Consider the following 13,469-nt stretch of genomic DNA (forward strand, 5'->3'; position numbering starts at 1 on the left):
AGAAAGTCTTTCTGACTTGTGGCCACTATGTGCAGCAGCTGAGCAGTGACGTTGTGTCCTCCTCAGGCACTTCAATGTCACCAGCTGCGTTTCCATGACCGTGTTAAAAACCACCTGATGAGAGTCAAAACCTTTGAGTCGTGTTGGAGAGGTTCCTCCAGGTGGTGCTGCTTCCACCACCAGGTGTTATGGCCATACTCAGATTTGGAGCAGTTCTAGGACGGATGGAAACACAGCCAGTGAAGGATTCTTTTGGGAATAACAGAACAAGCAGCACAGGGACTCCGTCAGGCCTGGGCGTGTTGGTGCACTGCTGGAGGGCAGCACTCTGAAGCTGCTGACCTTCTGATCGCTACAGAGCGCCGCCTCAGGGTCCATCTCTGTAGTTTGTGGTGGCAAACTGCAGCCCTCGCATCAAACAGCAACAACAGCGACGGCTGTCAGGAGGGACACAGGCCTCCGGGTTCCCTGCCGACACCCAGAGTGGGCGGCGGCGCCGCCCTCGCATGATGTCACCGAGGTGGTGACATCATGGCGTCGCCGTATTTGGAAGAACCCGACGCACTCGGTGAACTTGGTGTCGGAACTCACGTGGAAAGTCTGAGCCGCTCAAAAGACATAACTCAGTTGTACAAACAATATGAATTCAACAGGAATCTGGACCTGAGGGAGGCTGTGAACGGAGAGGATGTGTAGGATGGAAGTAAAAAAACACAATATATTGTATATCACACGGTAATTGTTATATATTTATATACATTTCTAAACGGACTGAATTACAGAGAACACGGTTACATCAACTGCGATGAGTTGCTATCAAAGGATTGGAAATGAAAAACCTTTTTCAAACAGGATGCACTGTGCTTCATTCATCGGTTTCTCTTTGTCTTGTCTTTTTAATCTGCGTCTAAATACGTCGAGTGGACACATCCATGTGTTGCTTTGCGTCCTTGTTTGAAAACTAAAATCATTCGTTCATTCATCGCCACAGTGGAGCAGACGAGAAGCGAGGCCGCTCACCCTTCCAGCCGGACGTCGGGCAGCGTGCGGTTGAGGGCGATCATCTCCGAGGCCATGAGGTTGAACTGGTTGATCTTGAACATCTCCTTCATCTTCTCCTGGTTCTCCTTGGGAATGACCACGGGCTTGCCGCCCTCGCCAGGCCCATCCCGCGGCCTGCTCACAGTGTCTGCAGTCAAGGAAATGCCCGTTTACACCTTTGGCTGGATGCAGACATTGTTATAGACGGGCGTGTGTGTGTGTGTGTGTGTGTGTGTGTGTGTATGCGTGCGTGGCGCTTCAGACTCACCCGCTCTCCCCGGCAATCCTCTCTCCTTCTTGTCGTCACACTTGTTGCACTCGCTGAAGTAGAGCAGAATGAACATGTCCAACATCACCCACACCAGGGAGGTGGCCAGGACCACCTTGCAGTAGGCAAACCGCCTCATCCTGCAGAGCAGAGCCAGAGAAGGCAGAGCAGACGGTGAATGATGAGGAGTGTTCCCAGGTTTGTTCCCAGGTCTGATCCCAGATCTGATCCCAGGTCTGTTCCCAGGTCTGATCCCAGGTCTGTTCCCAGGTCTGATCCCAGAACTGTTCCCAGGTCTGATCCCAGAACTGTTCCCAGGTCTGTTCCCTGGTCTGTTCCCTGGTCTGTTCCCAGGTTTGTTCCCAGAACTGTTCCCAGGTTTGTTCCCAGGCTCTGCAGAGTCTGCTCTCCTCCTGGACACTCTGCAACAGTCCCTCGCTGCTTCCATCTGTCTTTGGGTCCCAGTCTCTGGCTCTTATCTGCCAGCTGTTTATCAGCACTGCTCCAAATGGTCACCTTCACACTGGGAGAAGGCCTCAGCATGACAACGACTTCGCTTCTGTCTAACATCACCCCAGTAGGAAGAAAAACACCAACAAAACTACAGGGACGTTATGACGGCAGTTTACAAACGTTTACTCATCAAATGAAATGACTTTTATTTTCTAGGGAGTGAACCCTTTGACTGGAAGGGAAATGTTTTAAACACGGTGACTAAATCAAACTTTATCAATCAACATTCAACTTCAAAGGAACAGAGACTCGCCAGGACTTAATTGGTGGTGTTTTAATTGTGTTAATTGTGTTTCTGTAAAATAAATCAGTTTATGGAACAACCGGAAGCACTGAAGCCAGGTTGTTTAGGAAATACTACAATAAAAGTCATTGGTGACTGACAAACAGCTTTGCTGTTGTATTAATGCTATAAACTCCATTACAAAATTGGAACTATAAAGGAATGTGACCGTCTTGGCCGGCAACTATTTTATCTATTTTTATTCATCATTATTTATTTTGTTTATTTTGCTGTTGATTTGATTCTTCTTTCCGCTCCCGTTCAGTTTAGACTCTGGAAAACACGTTGTTGTGTTTTACATGAACCTCTTCTTTCCCTTTCTAAATGGACGACATAAAGAACAGATCAAGGAGTAAATGTTGGAGGAGACGGTGACACGGGCCACCTCCCAGTTCTCCAGCAGCCTGCGGTCAACGAGCCCAGCGCTGCTCTCTCTCCTGCCGCCCTCGGCCTGGTCACACAGGCAGGCTGCAGAGAGAGAAGCTGACGCTGAGTGTGTTGCTTCAGCGGGCGGCAGGAGACAGACGCTGCCACATTAACATTCCTCTGCTCTCCTCTGCCTCACTCCTGCAGCTCCGTCCCCTCTCTTTGGCTCATTCACTGCCTCCATAATCCCCCCCCGCCAGCCCCCAGATGCAGCAGCACGAGCAGAGGGGAGGAAATTCATTTGGCCACAGTGATTTCCCCGCTGCCCCTCACAGGAAGCACAGGGGCAGCGGCGCCCTAGCTTACCTTAGCTTAGCTTAGCTTAGCTTAGCAGCCACGGAGGATGCGGAAACTGCAGGGCAGCGTTTTCCAAACTCCACCTGATAGGATTCCAGTCTCACAAAGTGTCGCGCGCAGCACAAAACAAGAGGGAAGTGTCGTCTGCTCCCCTCGGCTTTGTTCGTTTCTGACCCGAGGAGCACAAAAGTTTCAGCCTCGCCAACACACTGGCTCGGCTCGGCTCGGCTCGGTTCAGATGGTCTACTTTCCTTCCACCCTTGACACTCCATCACTGTGGTTGTGCTGGACTGGAGCTTGCGTGTGCGGCTCAGGCTCTTGTTGACGGCAACATTTGTAAACTACGTGCCTGTGAGTAGATGCTGACATGACACGCTCGATCGCTGTCCAGTGATGTTGGGGTGATGACGGGGTGCGTAGTTTCACGCTGAGTCAAGTTTTGATTACCTGGAAGAATTGCTAACCATAGCAATGCTAAGTAGCTTTTACATTTGGATGTGTATGTGTAACATTTGAATTGCATGGAAATACGGTGAAGAAGACGACGATGATTCTATTTTGTTTGTGTGTTTGCTGCAGTTTTACAGAACAGGTGAGAGTGGATCCAACCACACTCTTCCATGTGGAAACACGGGGAAAGCGGTAAAGACCTTCGACTCGCAGGCTTCAGTTTGACTGGATCGTCTCACGCGTTAACCATCTGTCTAGTTTATAATCAGGAGACACTGGGATTTAAATCTGATGGCTCCAAACAGCGGCTCCAGCTACTAATAATGAGCACCGGGGGAAGACAATTGGCACAGTTTGATAAAAACCCAATTACTGTTGTCAGATGCAGAAGTGACCCTGAGAGGAGGGCACCAATCCCGCTGCCACTGCCGGAGCAGCTCACCGACTGTTACAAGCTCACAAGACTTCTGCCAGTCAAAAAGTCAAAGAGCTGCAGAGGATCCAGCAGAACCTCAAGACGAGGTGGGCTCGCCTCTAAACGACACAACAGTTCAGTAAGATCCGGTTAGCTCCGGCAAGAAGAGGCTTCCACGGCGTTCAGGCAGAGCGCAGTGTTAAATCTGACCGGCTTTAGGACCTGATGAGCACGGACGTCAGACCAGGGAGCTCTCCGCCGCTTCAGCGTCTTGCTGTGGTCGCAACGTGTTTATCTGAAGCGGATCTGCGTTCTTCTCTAACGTCACTCAGCCAACAACAACAGCAACAACAGCGAGAGTTTGTGTGTGCAATGCAGTGAAGACAAACAGCTCAATCTGGCCTCTAATGTTGTATTGAGTGGCAACGGCGAGTGTGGTTGGTTCCCACCGCCAGTCTGGCTGTGGTCCACACACACTTCAGAGCAATCAGCCTGACCCTGGACACCACTAGGCCAGTAGGGGTTCTGTTTTACAGCACTACATAGACCTTCACAGAGTTTCTACCCCTCGTTTACGCCACCAATAACAAGCAGTTTGCAATCCCTGCTGAAGGTCGGAGGTTCTCCAAGAGGAGCGCACTGCACGCTCCGTCGCTGAGGGACAACAAACGAGGAGCAAGTGGAACAAAGTGAGCCAGGATGCGATGGACTGTCCTCGTTTCTGCTGAGTTCACTGACATTATTTCTATGTTGCACAAGATGAAAGCTGGAGGACGGGTGGGAAGCGTCAATATATGCGCGTGCACTGTTGTCCATACACTGTGCCATCGACCTGCTTCAACACAGTCTGTCTACACTCACGTGGTCCCGTTTTCCCGTATTGCTCTTGGGGTTCGGACAAACTGACGACACTCAATGGTGGACGAAATGAAAACATTAAAATATGCGCATGCAGCCAAGTAACGCTAAGCAAACAGGTTTCCCCTCCGACATCAAAGCGCCGGCCTCGCCGCTGGGAACCACGCTCGTCGGAATTCCTGAGATTTCAGAAGAGGCGGGGGAGCCAGCGACTCGGCCGCCGCCCTCCAGGCCCTCTCCTCTCTCGTTTGTCCGTATTGACCTGGCTTGACCTCCGTGGAGTCACACGACTAAAGCCCCAATTGGTGGCAGCAGCGCAGGCACGGGTCCGCTTGGCCCTGGTTCCCTGGCTGGAGCAGCCGCGCTGCCACGGAGGAGGAGATCAACTGGTTGCCATCAGCTGAACTACAGCCAGGAGGCATCATAGATAGAAATACAGTCGGCATCGGCTGCCCAGGCAGGTTCTTTAGTTTGTTGTTCATGGTACAGAATGGAGATCTGACCGGATCTGTATTTAAAGGGCCAGTGTGTAAAATTTGGCCTGATTTATTTTTATATTGGAAAATGGCTTAATGCTTAATGTACTGCCGGTATATATATGAATAAAAGTGTCTACTCACAGTACAATAGAAGTCATTTGTTTTTCAAGGGTCTAGCTCCCAGTTAGCGGCCATCTTGCACCGCCATATTTCTAAGGAAGCCCAGGATGGACAATCCAGCTGCCTGACAGCAGAGCGCTTGGTCTTTAGGTTGAATGCTTGTGTCCCCAAATAAACCAAGCAAGAAGAGGCTGGGCGAGGTATCCTGGTTTGCAGTGCCCACAGCTGGAGCATCTACACTGAGAAAAGCCAGGGTGCTCATCGAGTGTGCACGCCGTCCTTGGGTCACGGCATCTTGATGAAGCTCAACAGTTTCCAGGACAACGCTCTCTCTCTCTCTGTCTCTCTGTCTCTCTCTCACTGAAGAGCTTAAAGTGGAGCCAGGGAGGAAGAATGGCCGGTCCGGCCGGGACTGGGACACAGAGGAGCTTTATTTTTTTTTTGGAAACAATGCCTTGTGAACTAGGACATACGTCTATTCATACTGTATGTACATTGGCGGCTTGTGGCAGTTCAGTAGGTGCAGCGGTTGGTGGAGCGAGGGTCACTTTTATGAACAATACCCGTCTGTTCCCTGTCAATCAACTCTGACCCCAACCCTCTGGGAAAGATTCGTTCACTCATTGCTTTTAACTCTTTTTGTTTTTGTGTTTTTTTTTGCATGTTTCAGAGATTGTGCTAAAACGTGCACTTCTGGAGATTGGCCTGTTGTGATGTCACAGAGGGCAGCAAAATACACTGCACCTCCAGCCAGGTGTTGGCTCTGCCCACTGAACTCAAGGTCTGACAGTGGCTATGATACACGAATAACCGATTCACTGAAATATGATGCATTGAATTTTGCTCTAGCGTCGTTATGAAGAGAGGGCGGGACGAGCACAGACGAACACCCAGAAGGAAGGTTTTAAACTGCTGGTAAAATGTCAGAAGAGCACAAAGTCTGGGCTGGAATTGAATTCCAATGGTGAAACTTGGCACAGGCGCAAAGTTAAATGACTCGATTCAACCTCCGATCACTCCAAAACTTTGTTTAGGCCAGAATCAATACGCATTACTGTCACCGCGGCGGCTCTGGGGATGGGAGGGTGCGACTGTTTGCACGGCGGCAGCAGACGACACACTGGCCAAGCAAGGCATTGATGCAATCAACCGCCATGAGCGATGACGCAGTGGTGTGGACGGTAGTGTGTTGAAACAGCTACGCTAGCACAGTGCCTCGTCAGCACGGTGGCTTTTATTGCTAGTTTTCACTCCTGTGTGTTTGCGTGGCATCCGGCCGAATACAAACGCTGCCTCTGATAGGCCGACCTCGAAAGAAAGCCCACGCTTGAACCAATCAACAGGCACTTGTGGTGCGGCGGAGGGAAGACTTGTCAGCAAAACAACCTCGGAGGCCAGAGAGGATTCAGCCTTTGACCTTGTTAACGACACACAGACACGCCATAAACTCCAGCCGCTCGGCTTGGACACGAGGGTTTAACCCGCAGCCCAGGCTTGCTTCCCAGGTTGGCGGAACTTTGATCTTCACGATCGTCTTTAACGATCACCTTTAATGCCCTGCGACGGACACACAAATGAAGTTGGTAGGTTTTGTGGCAACCGCACCGGCCTTTGCAGAGCTCTGGCACCGCGGCAGGAGTTTAACGGCACGCTTTGACTTTATTTCTGATACAAATGTCAGAGCGGGACACAATGCAGCGCTTCCACTTCACTGTCTTTGACACTTGGAGTTTTACCGTCACGTCCCGTGACTTCCTGAACAAGTCCTGTTTGGGAGTGGTCAATTGCTAAGTGTGCGCCAGTGGTTGTGTTACTTTTCTTCTGCACCGTTACATTCTACAAAGGTGGGGGAGGTGTGATTTTAAAACACATTATACTTAAAGCTGCATTGATTCATCTGAGAGGAAAATAAGACTCCAAACTCCAAGACTTGCAGCACGTTCCTATTCTCTTCTCGAGCGTCACGAATGTCTTGAGGGTACCGACGTTCTTCAGCGAGTGACCTCAGCTTCAAAACATGCAGCTATTATTCCATTTACAGGTTGTTCTGCAACCTATTTCCCTCCATCATCAAGTCATGTGACGTTGCTGTGATGGTTCTCGGCTTGAACGTGCCTCGCCACCTCCTGGGCTCCATTTCCACGCAGGTACATTGAAGGACAGAAGCTGAGCATCATGAAATCTTTTCAATGAAACAACCTACATCTGAGTAAAACGACGAAAGCCTTCATCTTCAGGCATCTCTTTCAGCCCAGAGCTGGAGATGCTGGTATGATTGTAACGCTGCCTGAGAGATTGACTGACTGCCAGTGTATTTCTTGCAGATGTTTAGTCCTGTGGGCTTTGTAGTTCGCAGTCCATCTGGCTGCCTAGTGCTTTTTTTCCCCTCAAACTTCTGTGGTTCTATTTAATGACCGTCTCTGCCACCAACCACCGCATTCTGGGAGTTCATTAAATAGGGCCTTGACTCAAAGTCACAAACAAGAGCTGGCTTATTGTCTGCACAGAGAGTTGGTTTTTTCTTTCTTCTTCTTCTTCTTCGAGCCATTTAAAGTTGCAAATGACACGTTGCACTGAGGTCTAAACTAGCAGTTCACTTCAAACAGGCTCATCAATCTTACACTCATACCTGTCCAGGGGGATCTTCAGGGGTCTTTGGGTCAGATGTACAGGAGCTCCACCAGCAGATGGGCGGAGCGTCAAAGATCCCACTTCCTCCTCCGCTCGTCACTCAAACATGCTCCTGCAACAAGAGAAAAGGAGACACAAACCACAAAAGTCGTTGGTCAGAAGACAGCTTTTTCTCTTTTTCAAGTCGTCCCACCAATCAGCTTCGACATGTCAAATACCGCGAGGGGATTGGAGGATGCAAGGTGGAAAAGGTTTCACTTGCGACACTGCGACAGCCACAGGAAGTTCGAATTTAGCTCTTTTACTTTCTACTGGCGTACGTGCGATAGCCATCGAGGAAAAACCGGACTGGAACAAACGTGATTGGCATGTTTGATAGAGCTCCAGAACCCCGCCTCCAACGGATCCCAGCCAATGACCAGCGGCCGCGTCCGGCTCGAAAACCAAAGCTCCAAGAAAAAAGAAAGGTCAGATAAAGGCTCTTGAATGAGAGGAGCAGTTGGTGGAATGATGGCAACAGCACGAGCGTCTACTCAACCTGTTTCACAAGACGTGCCACTACTGCTGAGCCCACCCTGCTCCTCCCCCTCCCCCTCCCCCTCCACAACCATGTTTTCCAGTTGCTACTTGAAGCACTGCGGCCAACACGGCATTTTCCCCAAAGACTGCAATCCAAGAATGATTCTGTCCTCGCTTGAGTCGGTGTCAAACTCGACAGACAGTTTGACACCGTCTGAGACGACCCAGTGAAACTGAAGCCTGGGAGTTGAAGGTTTTTACCGCTTTCCTTGTGTTTCCATATTGGACAGTGTGGTTGGATCCACTCTCACTTGTTCTGTAAAACTGCACTGGTACCCCTGATCGTCTCTCCGGGTGGACGCACAACCCTGGCGCCACAGCGCCACCAACTTTGCTCGTGCTGCACCGACTCTCTTCCTCTTCCGCTCCAGATCCACCGCGTGCCGTCTTCCCCGCCTCCGCGTCTTCCCATCCAAAAGGTCAAACGCAGCCAAGGACTTTGAGCACTGCCTTGGAGCAGCAGGACATGCAGGCAGGCGGAGGAGACAGGACGCTGAAGGGCTGAAGGGACAGAAGGACGGACAACTGACAGATCCTCCCAACTGCTCATTTCACTGGATTAATGTTCTATTTTTGAAAAATCCACCGAGAATAAAAACGACAGTGAATATGACTCAGTGCCTGCGTGTGTGTGCGTGTGTGTGTGTGTGTGTGTGTGTGTGTATCCTTCAGTGTGGTCCTTGGCCTACTTTAAAGCCAAGTCATCATTCGGATCCACTGGGATTCTTCAGCCTCTATATGCGTGTGTGTGTGTGTGTGTGTGTGTGTGTGTGTGTGTGTGTGTGTGTGTGTGTGTGTGTGTGTGTGTGCCACACACGGCGGCTCGTTTCATGCCTTTCTCTCCCTCGAGTGGAGGTTTCAATGGGATGAACGGTGCAGCTGAGACTTGAGGTTCTGAGACTTGAGGTTCTGAGACTTGAGGTTCTGAGACTTGAGGTTCTGAGACGGTGGAGTCCGGCCGTCGTGTCGCAGAGTGGAAGGCCTGCTTTGCTTCCGCTGATTCCGAGGTCTTCGCTCTGAAGGTACCAGCTGGCTATCCAGAATAACACTGACCATCCTTGTCACTGGGTTTCCCCCAAGGATCCAAAGGAGCTGTGCAGAATCTCTTCCGTGATATGTCTGATGCACCCGAGTGGCACTGATGCAGGGTCACACGTGTTCCCCGACACCTTGTTGTTCTGTTGATGATGTGGTTCAGTTTGTCCTGGAACGTTCTTTTGATGAACGAATGGAACTGCAAGGATCGCACTTTGTACAATGACAATAAGGACCTTCTGATTCTGATACTGACTCCACCCTTGAGCGGGCCATCATGTGCCGCGAGAACAATGCTGTTTTTCAAAGCCAGACCAAACATTTGAAAAGCCCCAAGCCAACACGCCTCAGGACCCTGCTGGCACTGCGGAACTGAAGAGCAACAACAAACACCAGTGGGTGATGAAGCTGTTTGCTGCTCACACTGAGCCGCAGTAGCTTTGCTGTCACGTATGCACCGCTCGTCACGTTGTTTACAGCGTGGAAGTCAACGCGCGCCAGCTTTAAATTGGCCGTTTGCAGCGAGGGCTTAGGAATCGGGACGGGAGCCAGAGGAGGTCGAGGCGCTCCCAAACGAGCTCGGCTGCAGACAATTTAGCGGCGGCTGGCGTGCTGAGCTAAAGTGAGAGGGACGGTCAAATCAGCTCCTCACAATCCCCCCCCCCCGAGCTCAGTGCGAACACACCGAGCGTGGCCGAGCCTCGCCGCTCCAGTCCTCCTGGCTCAGCAGCCAGAGTGAAGACACAGTGAGATAAGATGGGTGGGGTTCATTTAAGCCTCTGTTGCACTAAAATTAGCGGGATGACACCGTGTTTTTGGACGCGGGACGTCGCGGAAGCAATCGGCATTGAGTTCCGTGTCCACGCACCAAACCCAGCGGGGTGTCTGCACTCGCTAGCCACAGCAGGCGTTAACACCAGGAAGTGGTTCTGTTTGCTGCCCTCACCACTACCTGCTAAATTATTTTTCCAAAGTCGCACACAACACGTGTTTTTTGTAGCATATTTAACCCCCCCCCAAAAAATTGAGTTTTCAGAGAAAAAAAAAAAAAAAAAAATCTGGATTTTGACCAAAATGGCCCAACCCTAGGCTCGGGCTACATGTGCGTGTGAGTGCCGGTAGGTGAAGTGGGGAAGTTTCTGCCTGCTCTCTGCAGGAGTTGCTCAACTTTGATTGCAGGAAGTGCTTCGCTGCAGGGAGTTCAAAGGTGACGTGGATACCCCACACTCTCCCGTGGGTCAAACGTGGATCCCGGCCCCATCCCCTCCTCCCAGCGGCCTCCTCTTCCTCCCGCCGCTTCAGAGTAACTGCGCGGGGAAGGAAAGGGCCCCCGAGCGGCACGCACCTGCGCTCCTGACGTCCCGGCTAAACTGGGACGAAGAGGAAAAAGGCAACAAACAAAAACATCAGAGGCGAGCGCGGCCGTAGCTCACGGTGCTCTGACAGCCTTTTTCCGAGGAAAACCCGCGGAAGGAAAACAGGAACGAGCAGAAATAGAGAGCGGGAGGCAGAGATATGGGTGAGAGGCGTCCGCTTCCATCCCCCGAGTGAGCGTGCCAGTGCCAGCGCCAGCGCCAGCGCCGCCGCCACAGCGTCAGATGCAGCTGGGATGCAACGCCCTGCCGAGAGGCCTGTCACTCTCTAGATGGACTGCGGGTGCGGGGGGGGGGTAAGAAGAGGAAGAGGAGGGTGCCAGGGGACGGACGAGAGGGGAGGAGCCGGCGAAAGATCAGCTTCCTGTTTATAAAGAGCAGCGAGGAGCCGCCGGGGGGCTCGCCAGCGCCACCGCCTGTCTGCTGCATCCTGCCATTACGCACAACACATTCAGGGACGTTTCCCATCGATTCATCTGCCCGTGTGCGGCCCTGGTGACAGCTGGAGGCCGCTGGCTTGTTCCCAGGCTCACCAGTAGCAAACAGGATCGGAGCCTTGGAGCGCAGTGCGCATGGTGGGGGTGGGCGGGGATTGGATTGGCGGGCGCTCCAGCCGCCGTGCCTTCTCCTTCGTTTGCGGCGCGGTGACAAAGTGCTGGTTCTGGAGACGCTTTTACGCACGCTGGCCTTCCAACTGCTGCTGGTAAATATTTGCACGGGCCAGTTTAATGATGAGCCTGTGTGGAACTTTCACTGCAACAGCTATCATTTGCCTAACCAGAACCGTGAGGGCGCCAGCGCCAGCTGTGCCGAGCATACAGTCAAATGAAACAGTACTACTGTACATACTGGAAGGTCCCATTGTGTCAGATTTGGATTGTTCTGTGAGTTTTGACGTTGGTGAAAGTTTAACATACTGCCCATAAATGCATGAATGAAAGCGTATGTACCTGTACCTGTACCTGTACCTGTACCTGTACCTGTCAGCTGCACGAGGGGCATGGAAGACTTCCTTCCTGCTTCAGTGTTGGCACTCGGATCCATTAGACCGCATTAAAGACAAACAAGCAAACCAACTGGACCAGCAGCTGTTCCCACATCCACGCGTGTTGCTACTACGACGACGACAAACTCCGTCGATACTTCATTTAAGCAGCTTCATCAGGGGGTCAATAGTCACTCACACACACACACACACACACACCTAGTCACACTCCACCAGCTCCAATCAGCTTTGGTGGTGTGGTCTCCAGCTCATTGGACACTGGAGGACTCCACTAGGAGCCGCAGGCACCGCTAACCTGGAGCGTCCAGTCTCATGAGCAGGCCACTCTCATCTCCTCCGACGCTGCGCCCCCTGCGGACCCCCAGCAGCAGGTCCACGCTCGGTCTGGAATGCTCACATTTGAGTGGAGGGTGCAGATCTGGAAACGTCGGCTTTTGCCGCCCTCTTTCTGGAGAACTGGGCGTGTCTGATGGCTGATCTGCCCCCAAGTCCCATTGGGCAGCTTCAAAGACGACAATCTGAGGAGATCTCACGAGGGGAGCATGCACGGCCGCACACGGAATGTGCAAACACGGCTACGATTAACAATCCCGAGACTGGATGTTCCAAACTGCTCTCATCTGTCAGAGTGTCTCAGTTCTGGAGTGACTACGCTGCACTTTGGGGTAGAGGAACCACTTGCACGTCACCACTCATGAGGTGGACATCAGCTCCAGCTGTGGAGGAGTGAAGAAACGGCGCAACCCTGCAAATGTGGCAGAGGAAATGTTGTGATGATGCAGCCAGAGCAGCAAGGGAAAGACCAAATGAAAAGATTATTATTATTATTATTATTAATAGTATAATTCATTCGATTTATTTACTTTGTAACATAAGGATGTCTGCATGCAATTGTCTCTTTGCCAATTGTCACACAGCATTTAAGAAATTACGCTAAAAAAAAACAAAAGAAAACATGCAGGATGCGTGCGGCCCATAGAAATATAGATAGAAATACACAGGACATGCATGCACTCAGCAAACAACAAGGCTGTGTCTCAATCCAGGCTCTGCATCCTTGGAAGGAAGCGTCCTCCGTCTGAAGGAAGCGTCCTCCGTCTGAAGGAAGCGTCCTCCCAAGGACCCGGCCCAGAAAGACCGACCCAAACCCCGCCTCCCCGGTACCCACACGGGACGGTCTAGCCTTGGGCGTATTTCCTGGTTGCGTCACCGCCGTTCCCCCCTGCTGGCCAACCCAGGAAGTGACGTTTTCATAGCATCAAGCTAACCGTTGGTTCACCAGCTAACGATGGCGTTGGATGTTCAAATCAGTAAAAACCCTGCGTTAAAAACTGAATATTTGACGTGAAATTTCAATACTTCAATTTATACGTGGTGTCTTTGCCAGTAGATGGCGCTAATTTCAGCCCTTCTGACTTTAGGGAAGTTGGAGGAGCCTTCACGCAGTGCTATGACGCAACTTCCTTTCAAATAAATGCAGCGTTGGAAGGATGCAGAGCCTGGACTGAGACACAGCCACTGAGTGACTGGAGTGGCTGATCAGCCAGGAGAGACTCTGGAGAGGCCTATCAGTGAGGAGCAGCCCACTGCAGTGTCACTGCACACTGACCTCACACACACACACACACACACACACACACACACACACACACACACACACACACACACACACACACACACACACACACACACACA

At 51.5% G+C, this 13,469-nt stretch overlaps 1 protein-coding gene across 1 annotated transcript in view; it reads right to left on the minus strand.

Moving 5' to 3' along the window:
- The window catches only part of galnt1 (UDP-N-acetyl-alpha-D-galactosamine:polypeptide N-acetylgalactosaminyltransferase 1), a 34,252-nt gene that overhangs the window by 13,336 nt on the left and 7,447 nt on the right, over positions 1–13,469 (minus strand). The window contains exons 2-4 of the mRNA XM_076017035.1: positions 7,780–7,893; positions 1,310–1,449; positions 1,021–1,189 (exon numbers count right to left, since the gene is read on the minus strand). Of these exons, the coding sequence (XP_075873150.1) occupies positions 1,021–1,189; positions 1,310–1,448 (308 nt within the window). The 5' untranslated portion in view covers position 1,449; positions 7,780–7,893. The remainder of the gene's footprint in view (positions 1–1,020; positions 1,190–1,309; positions 1,450–7,779; positions 7,894–13,469) is intronic.

This window comes from Nelusetta ayraudi, unplaced genomic scaffold (assembly GCF_046127955.1).
Source record: "Nelusetta ayraudi isolate G7.1 ecotype Tasmania unplaced genomic scaffold, CSIRO-AGI_Nayr_v1 ptg000257l, whole genome shotgun sequence".
NCBI classification, from domain to species: domain Eukaryota; kingdom Metazoa; phylum Chordata; class Actinopteri; order Tetraodontiformes; family Monacanthidae; genus Nelusetta; species Nelusetta ayraudi.